Below are 12,254 nucleotides of genomic sequence, written 5' to 3'. Positions count from 1 at the left end.
CACACCCCATCTCTTAGACACGGGAGAAAGTGACCACCAGGAAAGTAACATCAGAATTTTCTTGGGGTGGCACTTTTGTTCATACCTAAAAGGATTTTTTGATTCGAGATCTATGTCTACAAGGTGTCTGTAGCAATGTTGTAAAGCTGCTAGTGTGAAAAATTACAGAGTTCTTCAAAATTTGAAGAACTTAACAAATTGTATCATTTGTAGTTCCTGGTTACTAGTCCATTCTAGCACCTCGTGTCCATTCTCTGCCACACGCAGAGTTCAGGCTTTTACTTTCTCACCCGTATCTCTGAAAGTCTCTTACTTGGTTTTCCAGAATCCATTCTGCCCACATTCCCCAGCACATCTTAAGTTCCACCAAAAAAAATCCTTCCCGGCTAACCTATAACACCATCCTTCACCCTGAAATAAATTCTAAGCCTCTAACAGGACATGTGTAAGGGAACTCGTGACCGGCTTGCCTCATCTTGGCCTCCTCACTCATCACTTATCCCTCAGACGCACAGCAACTCCAGGCCAGACCAAACTAGCTGCTTCCTGACCCAGTACGTTCTCGTGCATTTCTGAGCCTTTACAGGAGTTGTTTCCTTCAGCTGGGATAAAGTCTACTGTTCTTCAAGTGAAAATGAGTGCATGTACTACAGTCCATCAACAATTCATCATTGGATGAATTGTCATCTAATTCCTGATGCCCACCTCTCCAAATGCATGAGAACAGCTAGCCCAAGTGCTTTCCTGACTAACCTGTAACTCTAAGTGTTACCTGCCTGTGTGTCATAGCCCCACTACTTACTTCCATGCACGTGAGCACACACACACACACACTCACACACACTCACACATTCCAGACACAAAAGACTGCAAGTTCCTATTCTTCCCTCATCATCTATGCATTTCCAGCACAAACCACTATAGTACTAGAACACTCTCAAAAATTAGCTGAATTATGGTCTCTCATTCATTTATGGAGACTGACCGTGACCATGAACCCTTTCTGGGCACTCTAAGGAGACGGTCACTAACTCAGAGGATAAGAACACATTACGTATAAAATAGGAACCAGATTCTCCCAGAGGTGTAAGAATCCAGAATCATTAAAATGACACTAAGTGCTGATAAGACATCTGCAGCTGGAAAGTACTAAAAACCAGAATTCAAGATTCCCTGCTCCTCCAGAAGATGTGAATGGAACATGGGATCTAATGTTAATGTTGAGCTTTTCAACCCCATGTCTGGGGAAGTAAGAAATGTAAACTGACATCACCATATAGATTCAACGTGGGAACTCAAGCCACAGATCAAGGGTTTGATAAATAACGTAGTATGTTTTCGTAGGTCCTAGAATTTGTAACAAGTGTTTATACCATGAATAATGTAATTAAAGTATACATATGATCATAATCAATAATGTGTCAGCAAACCAATTTTAAGTGATTTAATTTAAACTTTTTCATTTTCATTGTTTGAGGTCTTTTTTGGCAGAAGAGGGAACAGTAAGGATAAAATATGAAATGAATGTGCTTCTCCAGCTAAGTAACAGTAAACTAATAGGAAAAAGTAGAGCTAGCCAGAGAGAGACATCAGTTAACAAATGTCTATATCCTACAGATGGAAAGCACGCACTGCAATGGAAAAAAGCATTTCAGACCTTTGCAGCTTTGGCCTTCTCCATCTGCTGAAGCTGTTCAAGGGCAGGTCCTGGAGTCGTGGTGTCAAGGGGAAGATCCCATACACTACCACCTTCCCAAACTATAAGACAATAAGGGGAAACGTGAAGGATATTGGAGCTTACATACATGATCACATATCCACAAGCATTAATGAAAAAAGCTATTTCCCTGTCCCCGAATGAGCTCCATCATGTGTGTCTGTGCTGCTTTTAGGTAGACTAAACTGCCAGAGAGCTCTGGTTTAAATCAATATCCTTCAACACATCTAGAAGGAAAGAAATTACCAGACATTTGCCAGGAAACTAATTTCATCGTCAAAAACTCTATAAGGAGGCACCTGGGTGGCATTCAACTCTTGATTTCAGCTCAGGTAATGATCTCAGGGTCGTGAGATTGAGCCCTGTCTCTGGCTGCACACTGGGCATGCAACCTGCTTAGGATTCCCTCTCTCCTCCTCCCGCTGCCCCTTCCCATTGCCCGCTTTCCCTCTCCCTCTCTTAAAACAAAGAAAGATATTTGTTAATATCCCCCACCTTTATAGATGAATAAACTAAGGGTCAGACATAGTTTTATAACATTACCAAGGAGACACACCAAGCACATGGCCACGCAAGGATTTAAATCCCAGTGTGTTAGATCCCAAAGCCCACAGTATTTCCAGTAGCTATACAACCTCTTACTGAACACCCAGTAGAGAGTGGGGTCAAAAGAGGTATATAACTATGAAACTCTAGAGCACTAAGTCGTTGCATGATATTGTGAATATGTTAAAAGCCACTGAATTGCTCATCTAAAAACTGTTAATGTTATGTTATGTGAATTTCACTTCAAAGATAAAGAAAGAGGTACAGCTGGAGTTGGGGAGGCCTCTGGAAAGGCTGAGCAGGTCTCACAAATGACAATGGGTCCTGCTGACCTGCAAGGCACCACAAGGTCAGATGCAAAAGTAAACAAATAGGTAAAGGCTTCTGAGTTTGTTTTCCTACTGCTAGCAAAAGGGTTGCTGATACCACCTGTCAGCATTCTCTATTCCCTACACTCCTATTTCCACATTATAAATCGCTGGTTATATAAAACAAATGGACTATTTGTAAAGAGCCTTGATCATATCATACCCAAAGAAAGAAATCATTTAATAAGGTACTTGTAAATAGTTCCCCCAGATTGGAGAATATTTTCACATCCTAACTATAAATGACTGCCAAGAAAAAATACGGTACACAGAGCAGAGGAAATTGATGAGGGATGATTATCAGTCCTTTTCCTTCTATAATCCCCAGGATGAGTGTTAGCAAGAGAACTACCACCTGAAAAGCTCAAGAGCGGGACACCTGGGTGGCTCAGTGGGTTAAAGCTTCTGCCTCCGGCTCGGGTCATGATCCCAGGCTCCTGGGATCAAGCCCCACATCGGGCTCTCTGTTCAGCGGAGCCTGCTTCCTCCTCTCTCTCTGCCTGCCTCCCTGCCTACCTGTGATCTCTGTCTGTCAAATAAGTAAATAAAATCTTAAAAAAAAAAAAGAAAAAGAAAGAGAAAAGAAAAGCTCAAGGCTGTTAAGAAAAAAATCCATCAGTGCCTATGGTTCCTGAGAACTGTCAGTACCAACTATAACCTCTTGTAAGGACTATCCACAGTTCAAACTACCTACCTCTGCAGGTATCAAACTTTAAAAACCTCAAGTGTTCCACCAATATCAAGACTTAAAAAAAAAAAAAAAAAAAAAAAAAAATCCCAGATCCAAATCTTCTAGTTTGATGCAAAAACATCAGAGAATCAATGGGCAGGATATTCACTTTAAAGCAGGCTTTTCTCATCCCAAAACTTCTGGGTACCTGCAGTGTTAAGCTACATATTAACCCTTCACTCAAAAGAATAGATGTTTTTACTTAAGCTTTTTTTTTTTTTATTTTTATTTTTCCACTCTGGCTGACAGAAGAAGTCAAAAAACAATTCATAGGACTCTTCCACATTGGTTAGAGCAACATAAAAAGAGTGGCTGATTCAATTTCATGAAATTTATCTAATAAACACTCCTAGCAAATCCTTAACAATATATTTTCAATGATATGTTCAATCCTTTGCTGCAATCAAAAAAAAAATGAGACTATTTGTTAATATTCAATATAAAATGGCTCAAAAATGGGACACATTTTTAAAAAATTGTATTATAACCTAAGAGTCTAATCTTTGGAGCTACACTGAAAGCCAATCTAAATTTTTACCTGTAGGCTGTGAGGCTGTTGGCTGAAGCTCCCAGATAGAACCAGTATCTGGCACCGACACAGACCTAGTTACTGAAGGAATGATGTTCTGATCAGATATTCTGCAAAAGGGAAATAAAAAAATCAACTTGTTCTTGTCATTTGCAAAAATAGATAAAGAGGAATTTCTACATGATTGGTAGGTTTTCCAGGCTATTTGGCTAGAAAACTCCTTCACTGTTTTAACCAAAATGTAGTATTTGTTTATTAGAAGAGGAACCAAGATAGAGGCCCAGGCATCACACTTCTGGAATCAAGGTATTAACAAATGTTGATTTCTAGATAATGCATATACCAATGGTCCTAAAAAAAACTCAGAATACGTCCACAAGAGCAAAAGAGGCAGCCTGTTCTAATCAAAAACCCACAGACCGTTAAGTCTAAAGGTCTTCATTTTAGTTCTAGCTCTGAAGTTTTCTGTGTATTATGTCAACCGAGTTCTTTAGCCTCTCGGTGTACCAGTTTATCCATTTGTAAACTGGCATCTTACCACCTAACCTACCCACCTCACTCGATGGGTTAGGACTCAAAAGAGAAATGTGAAAGGTTTCGGTTAAATTGGACAGTAAGGTTTTTAAGAGAGTCATTGATAACTCTGAAGGAAATACAACATGTATTACCTTAAATGATAATCTGAAACTACAGAAATTTAAGACTTTTAGGCATAATTTCCTTTTCCTCAGACTTATCTTAATGGCTTTTGGGTTCTGGAACTTTTACTCTGTGTGGCAGTGTGACTATCTTTCTTGAGATCTCACGGGTGAAAGGAAATTAAACTTCTAGACTACAGTTTTTTTGTTGCTGGTTCTGTAAGAATACGCTGCTTTTCCAGTGTTCTCATTATTCTGTGGTTCTTATTCCAAATTTATCCTCTATGAGTAAAAAGACCAAAACTGCTTTACTGCCAGCTTAATTACAATTTTTAAAAGCTATATTCTGGTTTTACACACAATATACACGTATGTGTTGTGTGTGGGTATTTTGATACCAGAGTTCACACATTATATCAAAATTTCCTTTCTTTTCTTTAATACGCACACACATATGCAATATGACACATCATGGACTGACCACCAACCTCATTTTCAGAGCCTGGAATTGTTGGAGAAGAAGTGCCAACTGTTGCTGCTGCTGCGAGGACAAGGCTGCTTTCTGTTGTTGAGCCAAAACCTGGGCATACTGTTGTCTTCAAAAAGTAAAATAAAGTATAACCTGTCTATGTACATTTAGTACACTTTACTAAGATACCGAGAGACAAAGGTCGGTCCACCACCCCCCAAAAGTACCATTAGAAATAGCTATCAAATAAGTTTTAACAATACTTCATGATAAGAATAGTTACACAGAAAATTCTCTACTTCATTCTAAAAAGAACTGTGAACTTCTAGATAACATGCTCAAAGAGGACAGCAAAAAAAATTGTAAAATGTCAAAAACTGTCAAACTCTCTGAAAATATCAGAAAGCAAGTGAAAAATAAGAGATTTGAACTAATAATTACTTTCACATGAAACACTTTTTGCAAAAATAAAATCACTTGTATAAAAATTCTCAAAATTTATGTTTCAACTTGGAAAATTTTAGGTTAAGATTTTTTTCTACTGGATCAGAGGTAGACAAATATCTATTAAGAGCCAGACAGCAAGTATTTTCGGCTTTGCAGGTCACATGCAATTATTTAATTCTCCCACTGCACTGCAAATGGAGCTGTAGACAACACACCAACAAACACTTGTGGCTATGTTCTAATAAAATCTCACTAATGACAATAGGGATCAAACCAGTTTGCCGATCTCTGTAGCAGATGACAGCAAATGTTACTTCTTCTACTAAAGTGAAACATAATCTAAGTGATTCTACCATCGTTTCACAGCAATGCTAACAGCATAAATTTTTACTTCTTTCTTGCCCTCTCATCTATGTTTTTTTCCTCTGTGGCATTCAAAGTTGAGCCATTTAGGAGGCATTTAAGTTCTTAAAATGCTTGTTGTTTCTTGCTTTAGGAGCTAAAGAGCTTGTGAAATTATAGTTATGTGTCATTTTATGCAAATTTCTGGTATTTAAAAAGACCAAACTCCAAATATACATTGGTAACATGCCTGGCTAGGTGACTGAAGTATCATAGAAACTTGTAGTCCTCTGCTATAAAAAGTAAAATTTAGGAGATTATATCTAAAGGCACCTGGGGAGCTCCTGGGAGGCTTAGTTGAGCATCAGACTCCTGGTTTCAATCCCCACCCACCCACCCCTTACCCCTACACTCTCCCTCCCCAATTCTGCACTCAAGAGTGATTGTTTGTCCCTCTCCTTCTGCTCCTCCACCCACTCGTGTATACTCTCTCTCAAATAAATAAAATCTTCAAAAAAATTTTTTTAAATAAAGGCATTTTGCAGTGTACTCTACTGCATTACTGCTCTTACTGTATTAAGAACTGCTGGTACTGAAGGTGCTGCATCTGGTACAAGGCCGTGAGCTCCTGTTGTCTGGTCAGTCGTTCCTGGTCCAACTCTCCCTAGTGAAAAGGTAGGGGAAGAAATACCACTGAACAAATTGCAAAAAGCTTAAAAGCCATTTACTACATATTATCTGAAAGCAAACTGTATCTTAGACCTTGACTTCCCACTCTACCTTTATGCCCCAAATGCTCAACTATTACAAAAACTCTTAAAGAGCTAAACAATGCCATCTAGTGGGAAAAGATGGTGTCTGCATTATAAGAGATTCCCTTTGGTGGGAAAGGGACCCCTTTAGCTGCTGTTCTCTCCTCCCACCCTTGAAGCTGAATGTTGTACTGTACCCAAGAGTCATTACTATAATGAAAAAATGTATTATTTCCCAATGTTAAAAGTGATCTGTAAACCTGGAGATCATGTAGAAATTAGAGAAATGGGGTAAAACTTTCAGAAAGGAATAAAATTATCTGACGTTAATGTGGTAGGAATATGACCAGGGCCAGTAATGAATATAGAGAGCAGTGTAGAAGTATATTTTGTTAAAGATGCTGACAAGTTTTACATTAACAGAATATGAAAGAGCTTGCAAAATTTTAACTCCCCACCCCAAAACTAGGTGTTTCTATTGCTACTAACATACCATGAGTTAGACGGGTACCAGGGTAGCTCAGTTAAGTGATGGCCTTTAGCTAAGGTCATGAGGTGGTCCATGGCTGGGATCCAGCCCCACATTAGCCTCTCTGCTCAGCAGAGAGCCTGCTTCTCCCTCTCCCTCTGCCTGCCACTCTGCCTACTTGTGCTCTCATTCTCTGTCAAATAAATAAATAGATCTTAAAATATAAATGTATGTGTATATATATAATGAGTAGGAAAAATTGTTTTTTAGTTTGTGTTTCAAATGACATAGCTGGAATTTAAATTCTGAAAAGTTAAAATTGGGAAATTTTAAGCCTTCGGCTCAGGTCATGATTCCAGAGGCCTGGCATCAGGCCCTGCATTGGGCTCCCTGCTCAGCAGGGAACCTGCTTCTCCCTCTCCCACTCCCCCTGCTTGTGTTCCCTTTCTCACTGCGTCTCTGTCAAATAAATAAATAAAATCTTTTTTAAAAAGGTGGGGGGGTGACATAGATTAGGGCAAATCATTAGTGAATAGTTTATATCTTTACCATACACAGATTATGCTTTGGAATAAAATACTGGATATACAATTTCTTGGGGTGGAGATCATTTGAAATTCAGAGACATTTTTCTTTCCAATTAAACACTGGAGGATGGAAGCTACACTAGGTTAATCTAAACTTTCTACATCAAAACCTACATTTCAAGGTATATTCATCATCAGTGTGAACTCTCTTATCAGCATTACTCAGGGCAATAGCAGTTAACAGCTGACAGAAGCAGAGTTTGCCATAGTTCTTCCCCTAAATAGAAGTCAGGAAATGGGCTAGGGCAAACATGCCAAGCTCCAAGGTATGCACTTCTAGCTCTGAAACATGCACGATAATTCATCCCAATTTCAGAAAAGGGAAATAAAGCAAAAACTTGGTATATAAATAAAATGTTTATACAATAATACACAATTAATTTTTCTTTGGATTTATAACAGAAATGTCAGAAATAATTCCCCTCACCTAGGAATCATCACTGTTCTCCAAATTACAGGTGGTCTCAACCCATCAGTGGACAGTGACATCAATTACTGGATCAAGATCAATATTTATATAAAAAGAAGGGATGAAGGCAGGGAAGAAAATATGTGCATGGCACAAAATCTTTCGTCAAATTTGTTTCACAAATATCCATGTACAGTTATGAATGTACAGAGTACTGATGTAAAACCACTTATTTTACTATGGGCTGTGGCCAAACAATTTTATTGGCCATTGTTCTCACCTATGAATCCCTATGACCGTAAGAGAGTTTGTGTCCCATTTATCTTCACCTCGCAAGAACCTACCACAAGGCTAGCACAGGCCCTAACTATGTAGCTGCTGAATAAATCAAAGGTATATGTTACTGCAGTGATCCAGTATTCACACTAACGGTGTTTGACTATGGCCACTTCTGACTGTGGCAGCCACCCAAGACTCCAACCTAGAGAAGAAAAGCAAGGCACAGATCCGAAGCCCTCCAAAAGGAACTCTACAAGGAGAGGCCCAGAGACAGCTGCAGAGAATTAAGATTTCCCCTTCAAATGCATTCCAGTGCCAGTATACAAGGGAGGTTACATTATGATCCCATTTTTCATTAAAAATACTAGTAACTTGGGGTGCCTGGGTGGCTCAGTGGGTTAAAGCCTCTGCCTTCGACCCAGGTCATGATCTCAGGGTCCTGGGATCAAGCCCTGCATCAGGCTCTCTGCTCAGCAGGGGGCCTGCTTCCTCCTCTCTGCCTACTTGTAATCTCTCTCTCTGTCAAATAAATAAATAAAAATTTTTTAAAAATATTATTAACATATTTTTTTTAAAAAAAGTGTTCAATTCAAATTATTCCAAAGCTCTATAATTTTTTGTTAGCAACATTTATTTGCTTTAAGGTAAACCTATAATTTAGGAACTTTTTGAGTCAGAAAGCAAAAACCAAATAAAGCTAAGGGAAGAGGAAGAAGGGAGAATGTGCATTCTAATTAGAAGCAAAAAACAACAACAACAAAAAAACCAACTCTAAAAGGTCAACTGAATTGAAGCACAGTAGATAAAAGTAAAGGCTCTGAAGTGAGCTTACAAAAATAAGGAGCCTGGGATGCCTGGGTGGCTCAGTTGGTTAAGTGTCTGCCTTCAGCTCAGGTCATGACCCCAGGGTCCTGGAATCAAGTCCCACATTGGGTTCCTGGCTCAGGCGGGAACCTGCTTTTCCCTCTACCTACTGCTCACCCTGCTTGTGCACACTCTCTCTCTCTCTGACAAATAAATAAAATAAAAAAAAGAAAGAAAGAGAAAAAGGAGAAACCAGAACATATAGGACCTGGTAGGCAAAACAGGGTGAGATTTTTTTTCCACACCTGCTGGAAAGCTACTAATAAAGGATTTTGTTTCTTTAGAATTTGGGCAGGGGTGGGGAGAATGGAGAGGTGGGGGGAGAGGGGTGAACACAGGTATTTGAATTTTGGAAAGATTTTAAAGCTGGGTATGCAGTCTGCAATTCAGACTGCCCACTGCTGTTTCAATTACTCTCAAAAGTGCAGTTTCTTCCTCATCAGATCCAACATCTGGGTTGTGTTTACAAAGAGAAGCAAGGGTTTCTGCAGCTAGTATGTATTCTGGGTGAGCTGTAAGGTACTTACCATATGAGGAGGGGGAGCTGGACCGGGAGAGAAGGGAACCCTTCCCCACATTTTCATGATATCACCAAGAGGCTGGAAGCTTTCATCACATGCTCTCTTCACCAATAAAGACATAGTAAAATAGCCCGCCTGAAACCATTCCGCCATCTCCTGATTATTGAAGGGACCTATAATAGCACCAATTAAACAGAAGGGCAATAAAAATCCTTTCAGACTGAAGAGGAAAAAAAATTATTACCTGAATCTGATCCTTATCCAGAGGTACAACTTATTTCAGGTGATACCCATCAAATATTTTTTTAGAGATTTTAATGTAATCCATCTGCAAAGTTAGTAAATAGGCTTCTAACTAGTAAAATACAACAGAAATGATTTTGAAATAAGACTCTGGGGATGCCTGGGTGGCTCCGTTGGTTAAGTGTCTGCCTTCAGAGTTCAGGTCATGATCCCTGGGTCCTGGGACTGAGTCCCACATCAGGCTCCTTGCTCAGCAGGGAGCCTGCTTTTCCTTCTACCCACTGCTCTCCCTGCTTGTGTGTACGCGCGTGCCCACCCCCCGACAAATAAATAAATAAATAAATTCTTGGGGGGGAGGGAGGGGAAGAAATAAGACTTCTGTCTATATTTCCCAAATTTTAAGGAACATAACTATCTCCATCTCACTCAATCTCTACAAATTCATTTGTCAGAAAAGTATACTAAAACTGAAAAGTATTTTTGTTACACTGTGCATCACTACGGCATAAGGAATATAAATATGTAAGGCTAAATATAATTTCCTCTAATTTTCATTTTCTGCCAGATAATTAAAGGTTAGCAAAGTATAAATAATCTATTAAATTAAGATAACTTACAATTGATGTACCCAGGTACAACTAAATCTAGCTGAGGGTGGGGGTGTGATGACATTCTCTAGATGTTTTTACAATTAAAAATCAAACATTTTATATATAAAACTAACAAATACACTCTGATCCCTAACCATGAATACCAATTACATAGGTCCAGGCAGTGGGAACACAATATAAATAAAACAAGTCCCTAGAACATCCAGTTCTGGAAAAATGGAATAGATGTACTTGTCCCTTCTCCTCCTGCTAAATCCAACAAAAGCCCTACATATTATATACCAGAGAAGACTCTGAAGAGTAGAAAGGAGTAGACTTCAGAGCAAAGAAAACTACCAGAGACAGAGGGTTATTATGTATCAGTACAGGGTCAATCCATCAAGAAGACTAAGAAGACACAGCAATCATAAATGTATACACCAAACAAACTGCAAAAATACGTGAATCAAAATCTAAAAAAATTGAAGACAGAGAAATACCCAATTATACCTGAAGACTTCGACACCATTCTCATGACAACTGACAGAACTAGACAGAAAACGAACAAGATTATAGAGCTCAACAAAGCCATCAATCAACAAGGTCCAACTGATTAATTTATAGAATGCTCCAAAGACAGCAAAATACACAGTCTTTTCAAGTACCCACAGAACATACAACAAAAAGAACTATAGTCTGGGCCATATATAAATCTCAATAAATTTTTAAGAACTAAAATTATATATGGTGTGTTTTTCAACCACAATAAAATCAAGCCAGAAATCATTAATAGAAAGGTAACAGGAAAATGTTGAAGCACTCGGAAACTGAACAACACACTTGCAAATTATCCAGGAGTAAAAGTGGAAATCTCCTGGGGGCCTGGCTGGCTCAGTCAGAAGAACATAATGACTCTTGATCTCAGGATCATGAGCTCGAGCCCCACTTGGGTGTAAAGATTACTTAAATATATTTTTTTCAAAAGTGGAGGTCTCAACAAGAAAAAAAAACAAAATACACTGGACTGGGGGGTGCCTGGTGGCTCAGTCAGTTAAGAGTCCAACTCTTTTTTTTTTTTTTTTTAAAGATTTTATTTATTTGACAGAGAGAGAGAGATCACAAGTAGGCAGAGAGGCAGGCAGAGAGAGGGGGATAAGCAGGCTCCCTGCCAAGGAAGTCTTTAACCCACTGATCCACCCAGGTACTCCAGTGTCCAACCCTTGATTTTGGCTCAGGTCATGATCTCAGAGCTGTGAGATCAATCCCCATGCCAGGATCACATGCTATGCGTGGAACCTACTTAAGATTCTCTCTACCTCTTCCTCTGCAGCTTCCTCACCTCTTTAAAAAAGGGAGGGGGGCGCCTGGGTGGCTCAGTGGGTTAAAGCCTCTGCCTTTGGTCATGATCCCAGAGTCCTGGGATCCAGCCCTGCACTGGGCTCTCTGCTCCGCAGGGAGCCTGCTTCCTCCTCTCTCTCTCTCTGCCTGCTTGTGATCTCTGGGATCTTCTGATGTCTGTCAAGTTAAAAAAAAAAAAAAAAAAAAGCAGGGGGAGGGGCAGCTGGGTGGCTCAGTCAGTTAGGCAGCTGCCCCTTTGGCTCAAGTCATGATCCCAAGATTCTGGGACTGAGCTCCACATTGGGCTCCTTGCTCAGTGGGGAGCCTGTTTCTGTCTCTGCCTGCAGCTCCCCCTGCATGTGCACTCTTTCTCCTCCTCTAACAAATCTTAGAGAAAAAAACAAAACAAAAAAAAG

General features: G+C 39.6%; 1 protein-coding gene across 3 annotated transcripts in view; it reads right to left on the bottom strand.

Moving 5' to 3' along the window:
• The window catches only part of GIGYF2 (GRB10 interacting GYF protein 2), a 149,387-nt gene that overhangs the window by 36,112 nt on the left and 101,021 nt on the right, over positions 1 to 12,254 (bottom strand). For all 3 annotated transcript variants that reach the window (XM_044241863.1, XM_044241864.1, XM_044241865.1), the window contains 5 exons: positions 9,674 to 9,840; positions 6,359 to 6,450; positions 5,017 to 5,124; positions 3,900 to 4,000; positions 1,658 to 1,758 (listed from right to left, as the gene is read on the bottom strand). In XM_044241863.1, coding sequence (XP_044097798.1) covers positions 1,658 to 1,758; positions 3,900 to 4,000; positions 5,017 to 5,124; positions 6,359 to 6,450; positions 9,674 to 9,840 — 569 coding nt within the window. The remainder of the gene's footprint in view (positions 1 to 1,657; positions 1,759 to 3,899; positions 4,001 to 5,016; positions 5,125 to 6,358; positions 6,451 to 9,673; positions 9,841 to 12,254) is intronic.

This window comes from Neovison vison, chromosome 3 (genome assembly GCF_020171115.1).
Source record: "Neovison vison isolate M4711 chromosome 3, ASM_NN_V1, whole genome shotgun sequence".
In the NCBI taxonomy this organism is placed as follows: Eukaryota; Metazoa; Chordata; class Mammalia; order Carnivora; family Mustelidae; genus Neogale; species Neogale vison.
The sequence above is the reverse complement of the archived record's forward strand: the minus strand, read 5'-3'. Positions and strand labels throughout refer to the sequence as shown.